This window comes from Cyprinodon variegatus, unplaced genomic scaffold, assembly GCF_000732505.1.
Source record: "Cyprinodon variegatus isolate N-32 unplaced genomic scaffold, C_variegatus-1.0 Scaffold838, whole genome shotgun sequence".
Taxonomy (NCBI): Eukaryota; Metazoa; Chordata; class Actinopteri; order Cyprinodontiformes; family Cyprinodontidae; genus Cyprinodon; species Cyprinodon variegatus.
Genome location: NW_015151291.1, coordinates 356541 through 368560, shown reverse-complemented (window position 1 = coordinate 368560; position 12020 = coordinate 356541). Strand labels below are relative to the sequence as shown.

Sequence of the window (12020 nt, the reverse complement as noted above, 5' to 3'; positions counted from 1 at the left end):
TGCGTTAACCTTCAATAAGTGTGAATAATTTTAAATAAACAGATTTATTGTTTTGGAAATCAAAAAAGCACTTCCTGTGCAATCAAAGATGATTTAGTCCAAATTTCATCTGAATACTTTTTTACCTGGCTTGGGGAGAATATTGAAGTTGTTTTTTTTTTTTTGTCTGCATGTTCAACGTTGCTTTATGTGCATTTCAAAAACCAGTACAAATGTAACTGATCAGCCTAACATTTCATATTTTTCCCATTGTTCTAATAAATTAATTTCAAAGCTTTACATTAAGGTAATTAGTTGGATGATACTAGAGGAGAACTGAAGCATTTCTGCTGAAACCCACATTTGTTTTGCAGAATGTGATTTCCCAGATTACGGCAGACTTTAACTCCAGGTTGAAGTTTGATTCTTTTCGTTCATCAGCGATTCCACCCACTAGTAAGGTAATAATTCATTAGTCTTACCTGCTGCACATTATCATCTGTATATCTTCTATTCACACGGGTATTTATTTAATTATTGCAGGTTAAAAGCTATTCAGTGAAGCTTAATAATGCAGACATTCGGAGAAAAGAGGCTTTGCATGACCGTCAAGTGAAGGGGAATCTACAGAGGTACTGAAATACATCTACTTGTTTATAACCATAACAGGAATGCATGATATCAGGAAAAAAAGTGATATAAACAAAGAACCATGCATTTTAAAAACAACGTTTTATGAGTTCCATCTAACTATTTGGGGGAAGAAGGTTTATAAAAGACTTTATCAGAAAATCAGAATACCTTCCTAAACAAATTCTACGTTAGACACAAAACATAAACAAACATGTTACAGACATACAGAGTTTGGATGCATGATAATAAAATAAATAGTAATAACTACAGTATCTGCTTTTAAGCATCTATACCTGCTTACAAATAGCCTTATTTGATCTAGATTGACTTTGATGTCTTAATGAACATCCATACCTGCCTCTAAAAATGTGTACCAGTTTTTAGATATATATTCCTATTAATAGAAATAACTATATTCGCTTAATATTATCTGTAACTGCTTATAAACATCTATAACTGACTATGGTTATCTGTATCTAGTTAAAATGATTTGTGAAGCTATATATGTTGCTTTAGACACCAAGTAAAAATTTTATACAGTTTAAAAGATTTTAATAGTTGTCAAAACAAATTTGAACTGTTTACTCTAATGAGATCATATATCGCTCTGAAAATAGCCCAACAGTTTATGCATTAAATGATATTCCCCCATCTATTCTATAGCTTAACAGTTTGGGGACCAGACTAACTAAACAACAACTAACCCAATAAGATCATAGAACAAACAGGGATTAAAAATAATGGATCAGAAAGCTTTGATCCAACTATTTCTTTTAAAAGCTTTTTTTTTTTTAAATATATTTAAACAGTTATGTATCTGAAATGAACACAGGATTAACAAATACACAAAACCATGGCCTTATGAAACGAGGAGTAGTAAGTGAAACTATTTGCCAGGGAAATACAAAACAAATTTCGGTAAATCATCATTATTAATCTAAGGTATAAAATTATAAACTTATTACCATCTAAACTCAGGAAAATGAAAGAATCCAATTCATTAAGTTGGAAGTGAAGAAATGGTTAAAGGGGAAGCAAGTCTGTGAGCACTAATAAGGTCCATGCACAACATTACTTCCTGAACTTAAGGCAGCTCCTCTATTTCATTACCGGATGAACTGATTAATCCAGGTGTGCCTGACTTCAGTAACCATGGCCAGATCCACCTGGATTAATCAGTTCATCCAGTAATGAAAGACACGAAACAAAAGACATATGTCCCCATATGTTTTCATGACATATGGGGACATTTCATTCACTTGCAAATGATTTCATATGGCCTAATCCCTTATCCTAACCCTAACTATTGCCAACATTTACCTAACTGCAACCTTATTCCTACACCTAACCCCAACTCACAGGACAGAGCTGTACTGTATGGGGACCAGTTGAATGTCCCCGTATGTACCTGTAAGTCCCCACATGTAGGATATTTTACAAAATACTTCCTCTAATTGTAGGTAAAACAAGACCACACCCTGACACACACACACACCCACCCACACACACACAGTTTTTTTAATTTCACCATCACAATGAGGACCAGTTGTTATAAAGTGAGGAAATTTTGCTGGTCCTCACAAGGTATGTTGGTAATGGTTAGGTTTAGGGCTAAAGTGTCAGTTGGGTTAGGGTTAGGGGGAGGTTTGCATTGGTAATGCTTAGGTTTAGGGTTAGTTTTATGGTTAGGGCGTAGAAAGGGTTGAAAATGACTGAAAAACAATGGAAGTAAATGTTAGTTAACACATGATCCTGACTACACCTAGAAGAACAAGCATGTGGGTGTATGTGTGTGTGAGTGTGTGCAAATTAGCTGGCTTTATGAACCTGTATACATACTATAAGCTTTTAGACAGTGTTTAATATATTTTTCCCTGTTAAATTAAATTTAAACATAATAAATATCTAGATGTTAGGGAATATCTATATCTGCCTCTCAGCTTGAATTTCTTCCTCTGCAGAGGAAAGTAATACTAAAAAAAGGCTGCTTGAATCGCCTCGAAACTGTAATATGACCTAATGCACAATAACTGCCTCATATAGCTGGAGGCTGTTTTTGTCAATAACTTTTCTCTTCATAACAAGCCGCAAGTTATAGAGAGGCTTCTCCACTTGACTGACTGAGAATATAAATCAATGTTTTAACAGAATAGAGCGACTGGTGGAAGGAGGTCGAGACCCCTTATCTATCCTGCAGAGGGAGAGGGAGATCCTGAAGAGGGAACATAAGGAACAGGTGCAAAGGACTGAACTAAAGCGTCTGGAGACACAAATCTGTAAAAAAGAGGTAGCTCTGGCTCGGACTCGGATTACCGAACAAAACCTTAAGGCTGCCCAGCTGAAGAAGGAAGAGGTACGTAGTTACAAGTCAATAGTGTCGCAACACTGGAGAGATGATTACAAAAATGTGTCTATTACTTATCCCTCTTCATCACTCACCTGAGAATATCTTGTTTTTCGCCAGACTATTCAGCTCATGAAGAGATATGCAGAAAAACGTCTGCAGGAGGAAGAACAATTCAGGGAATTGGCAAAACAGGTGGCAGAGGGCGAGAAAAACGCAAAGGCAGCTAAAGAAAAGATCACAAAGTTAAAGCAGAAAATTGGTACGACTTAAACTTTGACAAAAGACAAAGAGCAATTTTGTGATTCATTATGACCTCTCGTCAATTAAACGCTCATTTCACAGTGAAAGAAGTATCCGAACAAAATCAGGAGCTCCTTCGTCAAGCGCTTGAGGAACAACAGAAGGAGCTTTGCAGAAAGTTTCAAATCATCCATGAAATTCACGTTATTGAGACTCTTCCTCGCATTAGACTAAACGGTTTCGATGACACGGAGGTGAGTAGATTTCACACACAGCTTCATGGTAGCCTGCGGGACCTCTAACCTGTCTTTGGGTGTCAGACTGCGGACCATGAGCTGCACAGTGGGATGTCCCTGGCAGAGCTGAAGGTGAGGCTGGCTCTGCTGAGGCAGCGCCAGCAGAAAGAGGAGGAGGAGAGACGGAGCCTCATTGTGGCGGAGAGACAGAAAAAGAAGCAGGAGATGCAGGAGGCGCTTGAGAAAATTGAGCTACACAGGAGAGTGCTTGCAAAGGAAGCTGCAGACAGGTAGTCGTTCTGAACTGTTCATAAAAGTGGTGAATTCCAACTTAAACTGATGGTGGCTTTGAAACATTGCAGAAAAGAGGAAAAAAAGGCCAAGCAGAAGCTCCTACAGCAGTTTGTGGCTCAGGATGAAACCATCCTGGCTCTAAAAAAGAAGTTAGAAGAGAAGACGCAGGAGTGCCAGAGAGTGAAGCAAACTGAGATGAGCAGGACCAAACCCGCAAAGAAGACCTCCACAGGACCGCCTGCTCAGGTGAGTTTACCTCAGGAGTTCATCCTGCTGGTCTTTGAGTTTCTGCATTTACAATTAATCATTCTCTTTATCTTCTTTTCCCAGAAAGATGTAAAAACATGGGAGGAACTGGAGCAAAGTTTAGCTCGCTATATTCAGGATACTCCATGATTCAACCTTTTCCGAGAAAACACGTAACGGTCTTGTGAAAGGCACTCCCTAAGATAGTTCTTGCTTTATCTTCTCATGATCCTAAAGTTTCCTGACACCTTATTTTGTTTTAAATCCTATTAAAGTGACTTTATGCACAGAATCAGATCATCAGCTCCCCTCCTGTTTCTAGACCAGATTTTGTTTCATTTCCTCCCACAGCTTCATAAAGCATGAAAAGGTGAAAAGAGAAGTGGGCCTTGAACCTGTGACTCAACAGGGAATTTTCCCTCCCAACAAAACCAGTTCATGGAAACAAGTTACTAAAATCTGTTCATTGTTACTAAGAATTTTCAGAATTATCTGTGCAAAAATGTCACATAAAGAAAATTGTGGCATTAACTTATTGTCAATTTAAAGTCATATAGAAAAATATATTTCCCCCCAGCAAAAAAGAATCAGTCAGTCTTTACATCTACAGCACTCTACATAGTCAGCTGTAACGCAAATGGTTTGTATAGGTTGGAATAGGCACACACAATGAAATAATTAAATCCAACTAAATATTGATATCAAAACAATAACGAATAAAAGGAACTGTGGAATGAGGAACCAAGGAGTCATGTTTGTTAACCCGGATCACAAGCTAAAGTGCAAGAAAATTTTTTATGCTTACTAGAGAAGAAATGAAATTATTAAAAAAAGGAACTTACAAAAATGTTCATTAGGAACAGGCCAATGACAAAACAACAGGAGAAATTTTGATGTTGGTGCTAAAGACAATGGCAGCTAAACAGAATCCTGCAGAAAACAGAACAAGTCAGTTTAAAGGTGAAGAAATTCCAAACAAACAGAAGACTTCAGATGAAATGAGGAGTAGCCGAGTAAAGGTAGAGCAGCTGAGGGACAATACTAATTACCCAGAACTGTCCTGAAAAGACATACCAAGAAATCCCCTCAAATATCTAACGGGAAATATATTATAAACATAAAAAGGTTAGGTGTATGCTGTTGTTTATGTAACCAAATAACTAGATAAATTCCTGGTGCAGGACAGGAGGGGCAGTAGTTCACAGCAAGGTCAACACCTCCACGAATACCTCTCTTACAACCATTATGGACAGATCTTGGTCAGAGAAGACAGATTATTTAAAAGAGGTGTGGAGGAAGCCATCTTTGTCAAAAGAGAAAAGGCAAACACTAAATAGTAGGGAAACCTTGCGGTTTCAGCTCCCAAGCATATATAAACAGTCTCATCAAGATGGCCAAGGACACAACTCACCAAATAACAGACTCTAGCAGCTCAGGAGAACAACAGATGAGCCATTGATTCACATCTAAATGTGCCTGTAGGACAGAGGGCCTCTATGTGCTTTTAAACAGAACATTTTAAGAAAAACTGAGAAAAACTCTGTTTGCCTCTGATTTAAGGCCATTTAGTAGGATTAAAAATGAACATAAAACAAGGAAAAGGTCAGAATACACACTAAAAAAAAGTAAAATGAAAACTCAAACATCTCAGGTTTCTGAAATTCTTTACTTGGATTATTGTGTAGGTTTAATAATGACACAAAGATGTAAAAGAAAAATAGGTAAAAACTGGACAAATCAAGGAATATTCACACTATTCATAATTGATGTCAATTTTTTTTACGAAATCTAAGCAAATAATGAAAAACTAAATGATTTAGATGAATAAAACATGCTTCACTGAGGTGAATAAAAATACCGGATAAGTAGAAATGTCACATATTAAGGAAATAATATAAACAGCTATAAATGATTGATGTTATATTGATTTGAATAAAATAAAACTGTTTTTGAAGATTTAAAAAAAGGATGTGCACAAGTGATTGAAGTGATGAGAAGCACAAAAGATATACATATATAAAAAACATATTAAACATATATGATTGATGATGTAGAAATATGAGATAATGATAAAGTATGCATTTGTGTAAATTAGATATGAACAAAGAGATGTTACTTAAATGGTTGGTGTTTAAAAAAATGTTAGATGAAAATACTTCCTACTACACTTAGTAAATAATTGACTTTACACAAAGAACACATAATCTATAAATAAATCAAAATAAGTAAATCAATCAAAAATGATCGACGTAAATTAAAATAAGTTACCTAAATATTTGGTGTGAATAGAAATATATAACTGGTGCTTAATCTGAATAATGACAGAAAAATGTGACAAAATAAAGAAGACTGGACAGACTGGAGATGTAAGTTAAAAGTATATTTTAAAAATTCATAATTGATATACATACAAATGTGAATGTATTAGGGAAGAGGATTAGGGCCACTGAAAAAATTAAAAAAAGTTAATTGATTTTTGAATATTATTTCAGTTTAATATTGGAAAAAAGTCAGAATTCTGACTTTAATCTCAGAATTCTGACTGAATTCTGACAGCTAACAAACATGTTAGCATGAAGCTGAACCCATGTCATGTTTTAGAGACTAGCTCTCTTGTTTTAATGCCCTTCTGCCCCTCCATTAATGAAATAGCATCACTGGGGACGCCTTTGGCATGTAAAAAGTTGCCTTATTTCGTCATTTTTTACCTATGTGTTACTGGTCCTCCCAAACAACTCACTCAGTGAAGTGCTCCTACATCTCTTCCTTCATTGTGTCTACATTAAGATCCAAAATCCTGAGATTAAAGTCAGAATTCTAAGAAAAAAGTCAAAATTCTGAGGAAAAGGTCAGAATTTTTAGATTAAAGTCAGAATTTTTAGATTAAAGTCAGAATTCTGAGATTAAAGTCAGAATTCTGAGAAAAAAGACAGAATTCTCAGATTAAAGTCAGAACTGTGGGATTAAAGTTAGAATTCTGATATTAAAGTCAGAATTCCTACTTTTTTCTCATATTATACCGAAATAAAATAAAACAAATCAGTTAACTTTTTTTGTTTTTTCAGTGGCCCTAATCCTCTTCCATAGAATATAATAAATACTTTATGTAAATAAAATATTTATCATCTACTTTTTTTAGTTCGTGATTTCGTGCAACAGCGCCCCTGCAGGCCGTTGGCTGTAAGAGCAGCAGCTCCGTTCTGGATCCTGCCCATTTTTTCTTGGTTTTATCCTCCAAAGTAAAATCACATGACGCGCATTTTGTCATATGACATCGATGATAGAGTTTATTCTCGGGTGAATAAGGACCTGGTGTTTTCAGCGATGAGATGCTGCAGACAGAGCCAGGGTGGAGGTTCAGGCTGATCCGCAGGAGGATGGACCGTCAGGGGCTTCTGTCTGTCTTTACCGCCGCTTGTTTCATCGGTGAGTTTCATCAAACTAAAGACGGAAGCAGCTGTGTGCTTTATGAAAACTCCAGATTAACACCAACTGATATATGGGTTTAACCCAGACCGGTACATAACTGGTAAAAAAAAAAAAAAAAACATTTTTTTTTTTACTTTTACTGTGATTGTTTCTGCAGATATCCATTATATAACTTGTTAAAAACCTTCGAAACACAAAAATGAAAGATTGTTTACTGAATCATCTAAAGTTATTCATAAAAGAGCTGTATTAATGTAGCTATATTCATTTTTAATTGGGTCTTATTTTATTTTTGCTATTTTATTCACAGTAAATCCTTTTATATAGCCCTGCATAAACATACTCATATTTCTGTCTTTTTTTTTTTTTTTTTTTTTTTTTTTTTTTACAATAGTTTTCATATTTGTGAAGGATAAAGTTTCTAACCCCAACAAGGACAGGCATCACATGACTCCCTGCTGTTGAATAATTAAATTTCATGAGGATGATGGCTCCTATTCAAGAAAGCACTTATGCACATGCTTTCTGTGATTAGCTCCACAATATGAGCTCTGTTTGTGTTTCTACCTGCTTCCTCCACCCTAGCAGCCTGCTTTTCAAATTTACTCCTGAACAATCCTTTTCTCAGAAGGTCAAGTTAGACCGGGTCGTTTACCACACAAAAATCTGATGTGAAAGGTGGTTGATCGAGGAGCTCCTGAACTGTAAAGAGTTAAGGACCCCTGCTTTATTGCACTTATTCAGTTATTGAAGAGTTAGCTTCTCTCCAGGGGAATCAAGCAGATTATTGGTTCTATTTACTCTCAACCATTGAAAATAAGGCAGCTTGGTCCAAAGTTCAGATTTGACAAATACATTACAACAAAAGAGAAGCCGGTCCCCATCTGTGTTCTGGTGTTTGTGCATGTTTTTGTTCTTGTCAGACAGCTGTCTGCGGAAAGATGACCGGGTTCTTCTCCTTCAGGCTTGGTACAGAGCCAGACCACGCTCAGCCCTGCTGTGATGAACACCACTGTGCTGCAGAATGCCACCGTTGTGACTCCAACCCCCGTGATTTTTAGCAGCACCACCCCAGGCTGTTTCGCTTTCAACGTTTCTACTTGTGAGGCTTGTGCACCAGGGTCACAGTACGATAACAGTGAGTCAGGGGGTTCTTTACATTATCTGTCTGCTTTTTTTTTTTTTTAAACCTTTTAGATGTACAAATTTAGCAAATTTTCCACATTTCCTTTTCTCCCACACCAGACACCCTGCTTTGCACATGCTGCCCTGACCCTGGGCTGTGTATATTCCCCGGAGCATGTCTTCCATGCAAGATGGGTTTTCATCAGCCACTGGCAGGAAAGCAGGAGTGTCTGCCCTGCAGTCCAGGCTCCTACACAAAGTAAAACTGCACCCCTCTGAAAAGTTTTCCTTCTTATCACCTATACCGCTCCTGAACTCCCTGATTTTTCTATCTTTTCAGTTTTACTGGGAGCCCGTTGTGTCACCCCTGCCCTGCAGGATCTTTCAACAACAACACCGGTGGAGAAAGCTGCTCAAACTGTTCTCCAGGTGTATTTATTGAGCCACAAATCATTCCTGTGTCGTAAATCAGTAACAGCAAATCAATTTAAAGAAGTTGACTCTCAGATCACAGTTCAAATATGTTTACATTACTATAATCTAAAGTCAGATAAAAACCTTGACTCACACATTTGTTATTTTTTCACCTTCTGCTTTCAGGTTTCTTTGCATCAAAGCTCGGCTCCACTTCCTGCACACCATGTGCACAGGGAAGCTTCTGCAAGTAACTTCTTCTTATTATTATTTATTCTGTTGTTGTTATTCTCTAACCAGGATAAAGAACAAGTTTCCCTTTTTTTGCCAAAGGGGTGGGGATCACTCATCCAACCCCTAAATTGAACATCACATGCTTCCATTTCACGGCTATGCTTGCCGGCACACACAAACACACACGCATACGCAGACGGAACAGCTAGGGCTTTTAGCATTCACTGGCGGATATAAAAATCAAAGCTCTGTGTATGATCACGTCTTAGTGGCTTTTAAGTTGACCTTTGAACAAAGTTCCTGCCTGAGATCCTGCCAGGATAATTTTTTTAAATTTTATTGAGAACATTTCTGTGGAAATTTGCACGTGCATTTGCTTTGTGCTTGGTCTTATTTATGCACAGAGGTGCCTTTAGTTGGTTTCTGCACTGATTTTACCTGGAGCTCTGCATGCATTTGATCAAACTAATTAGAGTACTGCTCAGCTTTATTTCACTGATTGATCACTCTATTGGTCAATGGTACCTTTAAATTTTTTTTAAATTGGAAGAAAACTTTTCCCTCTGAGAAATGCAGATTCACAGGATTAACCATGTTCTTTTCAAGACCTGTTTGTGATTCCGTCGACTAAAAACACTCTAATCTCTTTTTTAAAGGAAATAAAAATCATTGCAGTATGGGTCATAAGTTAAAAGCTAAAAGGTCTGATAGCATGTAAATGCATTTGAACTCTTCTCTTTTTGTCTGTAATGATAATACTGCATAAAACTGCTTTTTTATTTAAAAAAAATATTTATTTTCCTACAAGTTTGAATTTATTGTACACTTTTCCTGACGCCCCTTAGAAAGATGCACCACTACAGAAGCGTATTGCATTCACCTGGGGAAAAAATTAATTGGTTTGAATACATTAAGTTTTTCTAATTTAACAAGAAAACTTTATAAAAATATATAAAAACATGCCTTCGGCAGTGGTCCCCCTAATTAAGCCAGTCATCAGTCTCAAGATCATGACTGAAATTGGTTAGGATCTTTAAAGGTAAATCAATGTTAGAAGGGTAATCAATGTTAGAAGGGGTGCAAACTGAGAAACGAGCTCCTGCTTTAAATTCCACACCTTTAAGATGACCTAAAATGTGTAAATTAGACAAAAAATTAACGGTTTCTCATAAATGACTCTAAGTTTCCCAAGGGGATGCTTTAAAACCTTGAAACATTGCACCAGCTGAATGGTTGTAGCATGAAGCTGAACGAACATCACATTAATGGTGGAACTAATAATAACACAAATCGGACTGCATAAATCGACAGCTCGATGATGGAAACTTGGTTTTAGTTTCATTCTCATCGTAAAAAAAAAAATAAATAAATAAATCCATCTTTCTCAGGCTACTATTTTTGCATGAAAATGATCCTGCACCCCTTAGAGACCCATCTCCAGTCTGTCCAGTCTTCCTGCATTACTGTAGTCATGTAAGCCAGAGAGTTGAGGAGTCTTAAACAGCTATATGCACCTCTCCTTTTGTTGGCAGCTCATCTGGTTGCACGCAGTGCCCGGTGTGTCCTGGAGGAACAGAAGCTCTGCAGACTGCTGCTAAAGACTGCACCCCCTGTCGGCCAGGTATTCACACCAGCGCTTTTATGCTGCTCATTTTACAAGAGAAGAAGGAGTGTTTTGAAACCAGCTTGGGTTTTAACAGGTATGTACAAGACTCCCAATCAGAGGATGTGCCAAATCTGCAGCAGCGGCTATTACCAGATCCTCTTTGGTCAGGAGAGCTGTGATCTCTGTCCAGAGAACCACTACTGCCCTGTGAGCACCGCACACTCTCAGATCAATTGGAAGGGTAACCTGCACTGTATGACGGAGCGAGTTGTCCTTTCAGAGCCCTGATGTGAACCCCATCCAGTGTCCGAGTGATGCTTTCTGCCCCAAAGGGAGCACGGCTCCTGGTTACTGCATGGAGACATTCTTCAGGAAAGCAGGGGACACCTGTGAACTGGCGCCGGTTACCATCGCTCTGCTGGTTATCGGAGGAGGCGGTGAGTGGTTGGTTTTAAAGAAAAACTGACAGTGGAGAGAAAAATACTCTTTAAATAAAGCTTAGAGGTCTGATCTGTGAAGTAGTTTAGCACATGTTTGAGTCTATATGTTTACAAGTTCTGGACAACTGAACCACAGTTTCTTCTTTTCTTTTAACTCCATACATAAGAAGATCTTATGACTAAATGTGTCTCAGTCAGCAGTTAGAAGTTAAAACATAATGAGAGGAAATCAGAATTATCCTATTATGTTTTAACTTCTAACAGCTGACTGGGACACATTTAGTCATAAGATCTATTTACTTATGAAGTAGAGCTGATAAAATGAAATCATGCTGGAACACCAATACAGTGTCTGTGGTGATCACGTCCTCACCCTGTTCTCCAGTGGTCTTACTCTGCATCATTCTGCTGGTTCTTCGTCGACGCCGGGACCCTGACAGGGAGCTGGCAGCCGCCCGGACTCCTCTGCTGCGCAAAGAGCGACCTCAGGGCCGGTACTACGGCCTGCCCTGTGACACAGAACCAGTCTATGCTGGCTGGTGAAACACATCCAACGTGAACTCTGAAAAATCCTCCAATCTGTAAATGACCTAAAATAGAGTGACAAACCCATGTTTACTGAGAAAAAAAAACCTCTTAAAGGACTTTATTGTTGGAGAATTGAAGTTTGACATTAAGATGTGTGGAAACTTTTTGTTATGGAAAGCACTTTTTATACTGTTGGAGAATTATTTATGTCATTTTCTGCATCCAGCTGTTTGGGTGCCTTTATTGTTTTATGTAAAAAAAAAAAAAAA

General features: G+C 37.6%; 2 protein-coding genes and 1 long non-coding RNA gene across 5 annotated transcripts; all 3 read left to right on the top strand.

Moving 5' to 3' along the window:
• Nucleotides 1-342: 342 nt before the first annotated feature.
• LOC107099118 lies at nucleotides 343-2965 on the top strand. Its single transcript, XR_001481926.1, has 3 exons — nucleotides 343-440; nucleotides 523-611; nucleotides 2761-2965. It is a non-coding gene; the product is annotated as an uncharacterized LOC107099118 (long non-coding RNA).
• A 123-nt stretch (nucleotides 2966-3088) lies between these two features.
• Nucleotides 3089-4461, top strand: LOC107099117 (cilia- and flagella-associated protein 99-like). Its single transcript, XM_015397102.1, has 5 exons — nucleotides 3089-3218; nucleotides 3302-3453; nucleotides 3520-3725; nucleotides 3798-3975; nucleotides 4060-4461. The coding sequence occupies exons 1-5, from the start codon at nucleotides 3089-3091 to the stop codon at nucleotides 4123-4125; spliced, it is 732 nt and encodes a 243-aa protein (XP_015252588.1). The 3' UTR covers nucleotides 4126-4461.
• A 2745-nt stretch (nucleotides 4462-7206) lies between these two features.
• On the top strand, nucleotides 7207-12020 carry LOC107099115 (sushi, von Willebrand factor type A, EGF and pentraxin domain-containing protein 1-like). 3 transcript variants are annotated; one of them, XM_015397098.1, is made up of 9 exons: nucleotides 7207-7401; nucleotides 8369-8542; nucleotides 8650-8788; nucleotides 8870-8958; nucleotides 9130-9193; nucleotides 10710-10798; nucleotides 10878-10990; nucleotides 11064-11220; nucleotides 11609-12020. In XM_015397098.1, the coding sequence occupies exons 1-9, from the start codon at nucleotides 7305-7307 to the stop codon at nucleotides 11764-11766; spliced, it is 1080 nt and encodes a 359-aa protein (XP_015252584.1). In that variant the 5' UTR covers nucleotides 7207-7304; the 3' UTR covers nucleotides 11767-12020. The 3 variants fall into 3 exon arrangements, with proteins under 3 accessions (XP_015252584.1, XP_015252585.1, XP_015252586.1); XM_015397099.1 differs by having other exon boundaries at nucleotides 7262-7401; nucleotides 8328-8542; XM_015397100.1 differs by having other exon boundaries at nucleotides 7307-7401; nucleotides 8332-8542.

Excerpts from the sequence above, each read along its gene's own strand:
- LOC107099115 (XM_015397098.1), top strand. The coding sequence starts at position 7,305 with ATGCTGCAGACAGAGCCAGGGTGGAGGTTCAGGCTGATCCGCAGGAGG. Across the intron at positions 8,789-8,869 it reads AGTCCAGGCTCCTACACAAA|TTTTACTGGGAGCCCGTTGT; the intron begins GTAAAACTGCAC and ends CTATCTTTTCAG. Across the intron at positions 10,991-11,063 it reads CAGAGAACCACTACTGCCCT|AGCCCTGATGTGAACCCCAT; the intron begins GTGAGCACCGCA and ends TTGTCCTTTCAG.
- LOC107099117 (XM_015397102.1), top strand. The coding sequence starts at position 3,089 with ATGAAGAGATATGCAGAAAAACGTCTGCAGGAGGAAGAACAATTCAGG. Across the intron at positions 3,219-3,301 it reads AAAGTTAAAGCAGAAAATTG|TGAAAGAAGTATCCGAACAA; the intron begins GTACGACTTAAA and ends CTCATTTCACAG. Across the intron at positions 3,976-4,059 it reads CCACAGGACCGCCTGCTCAG|AAAGATGTAAAAACATGGGA; the intron begins GTGAGTTTACCT and ends TTCTTTTCCCAG.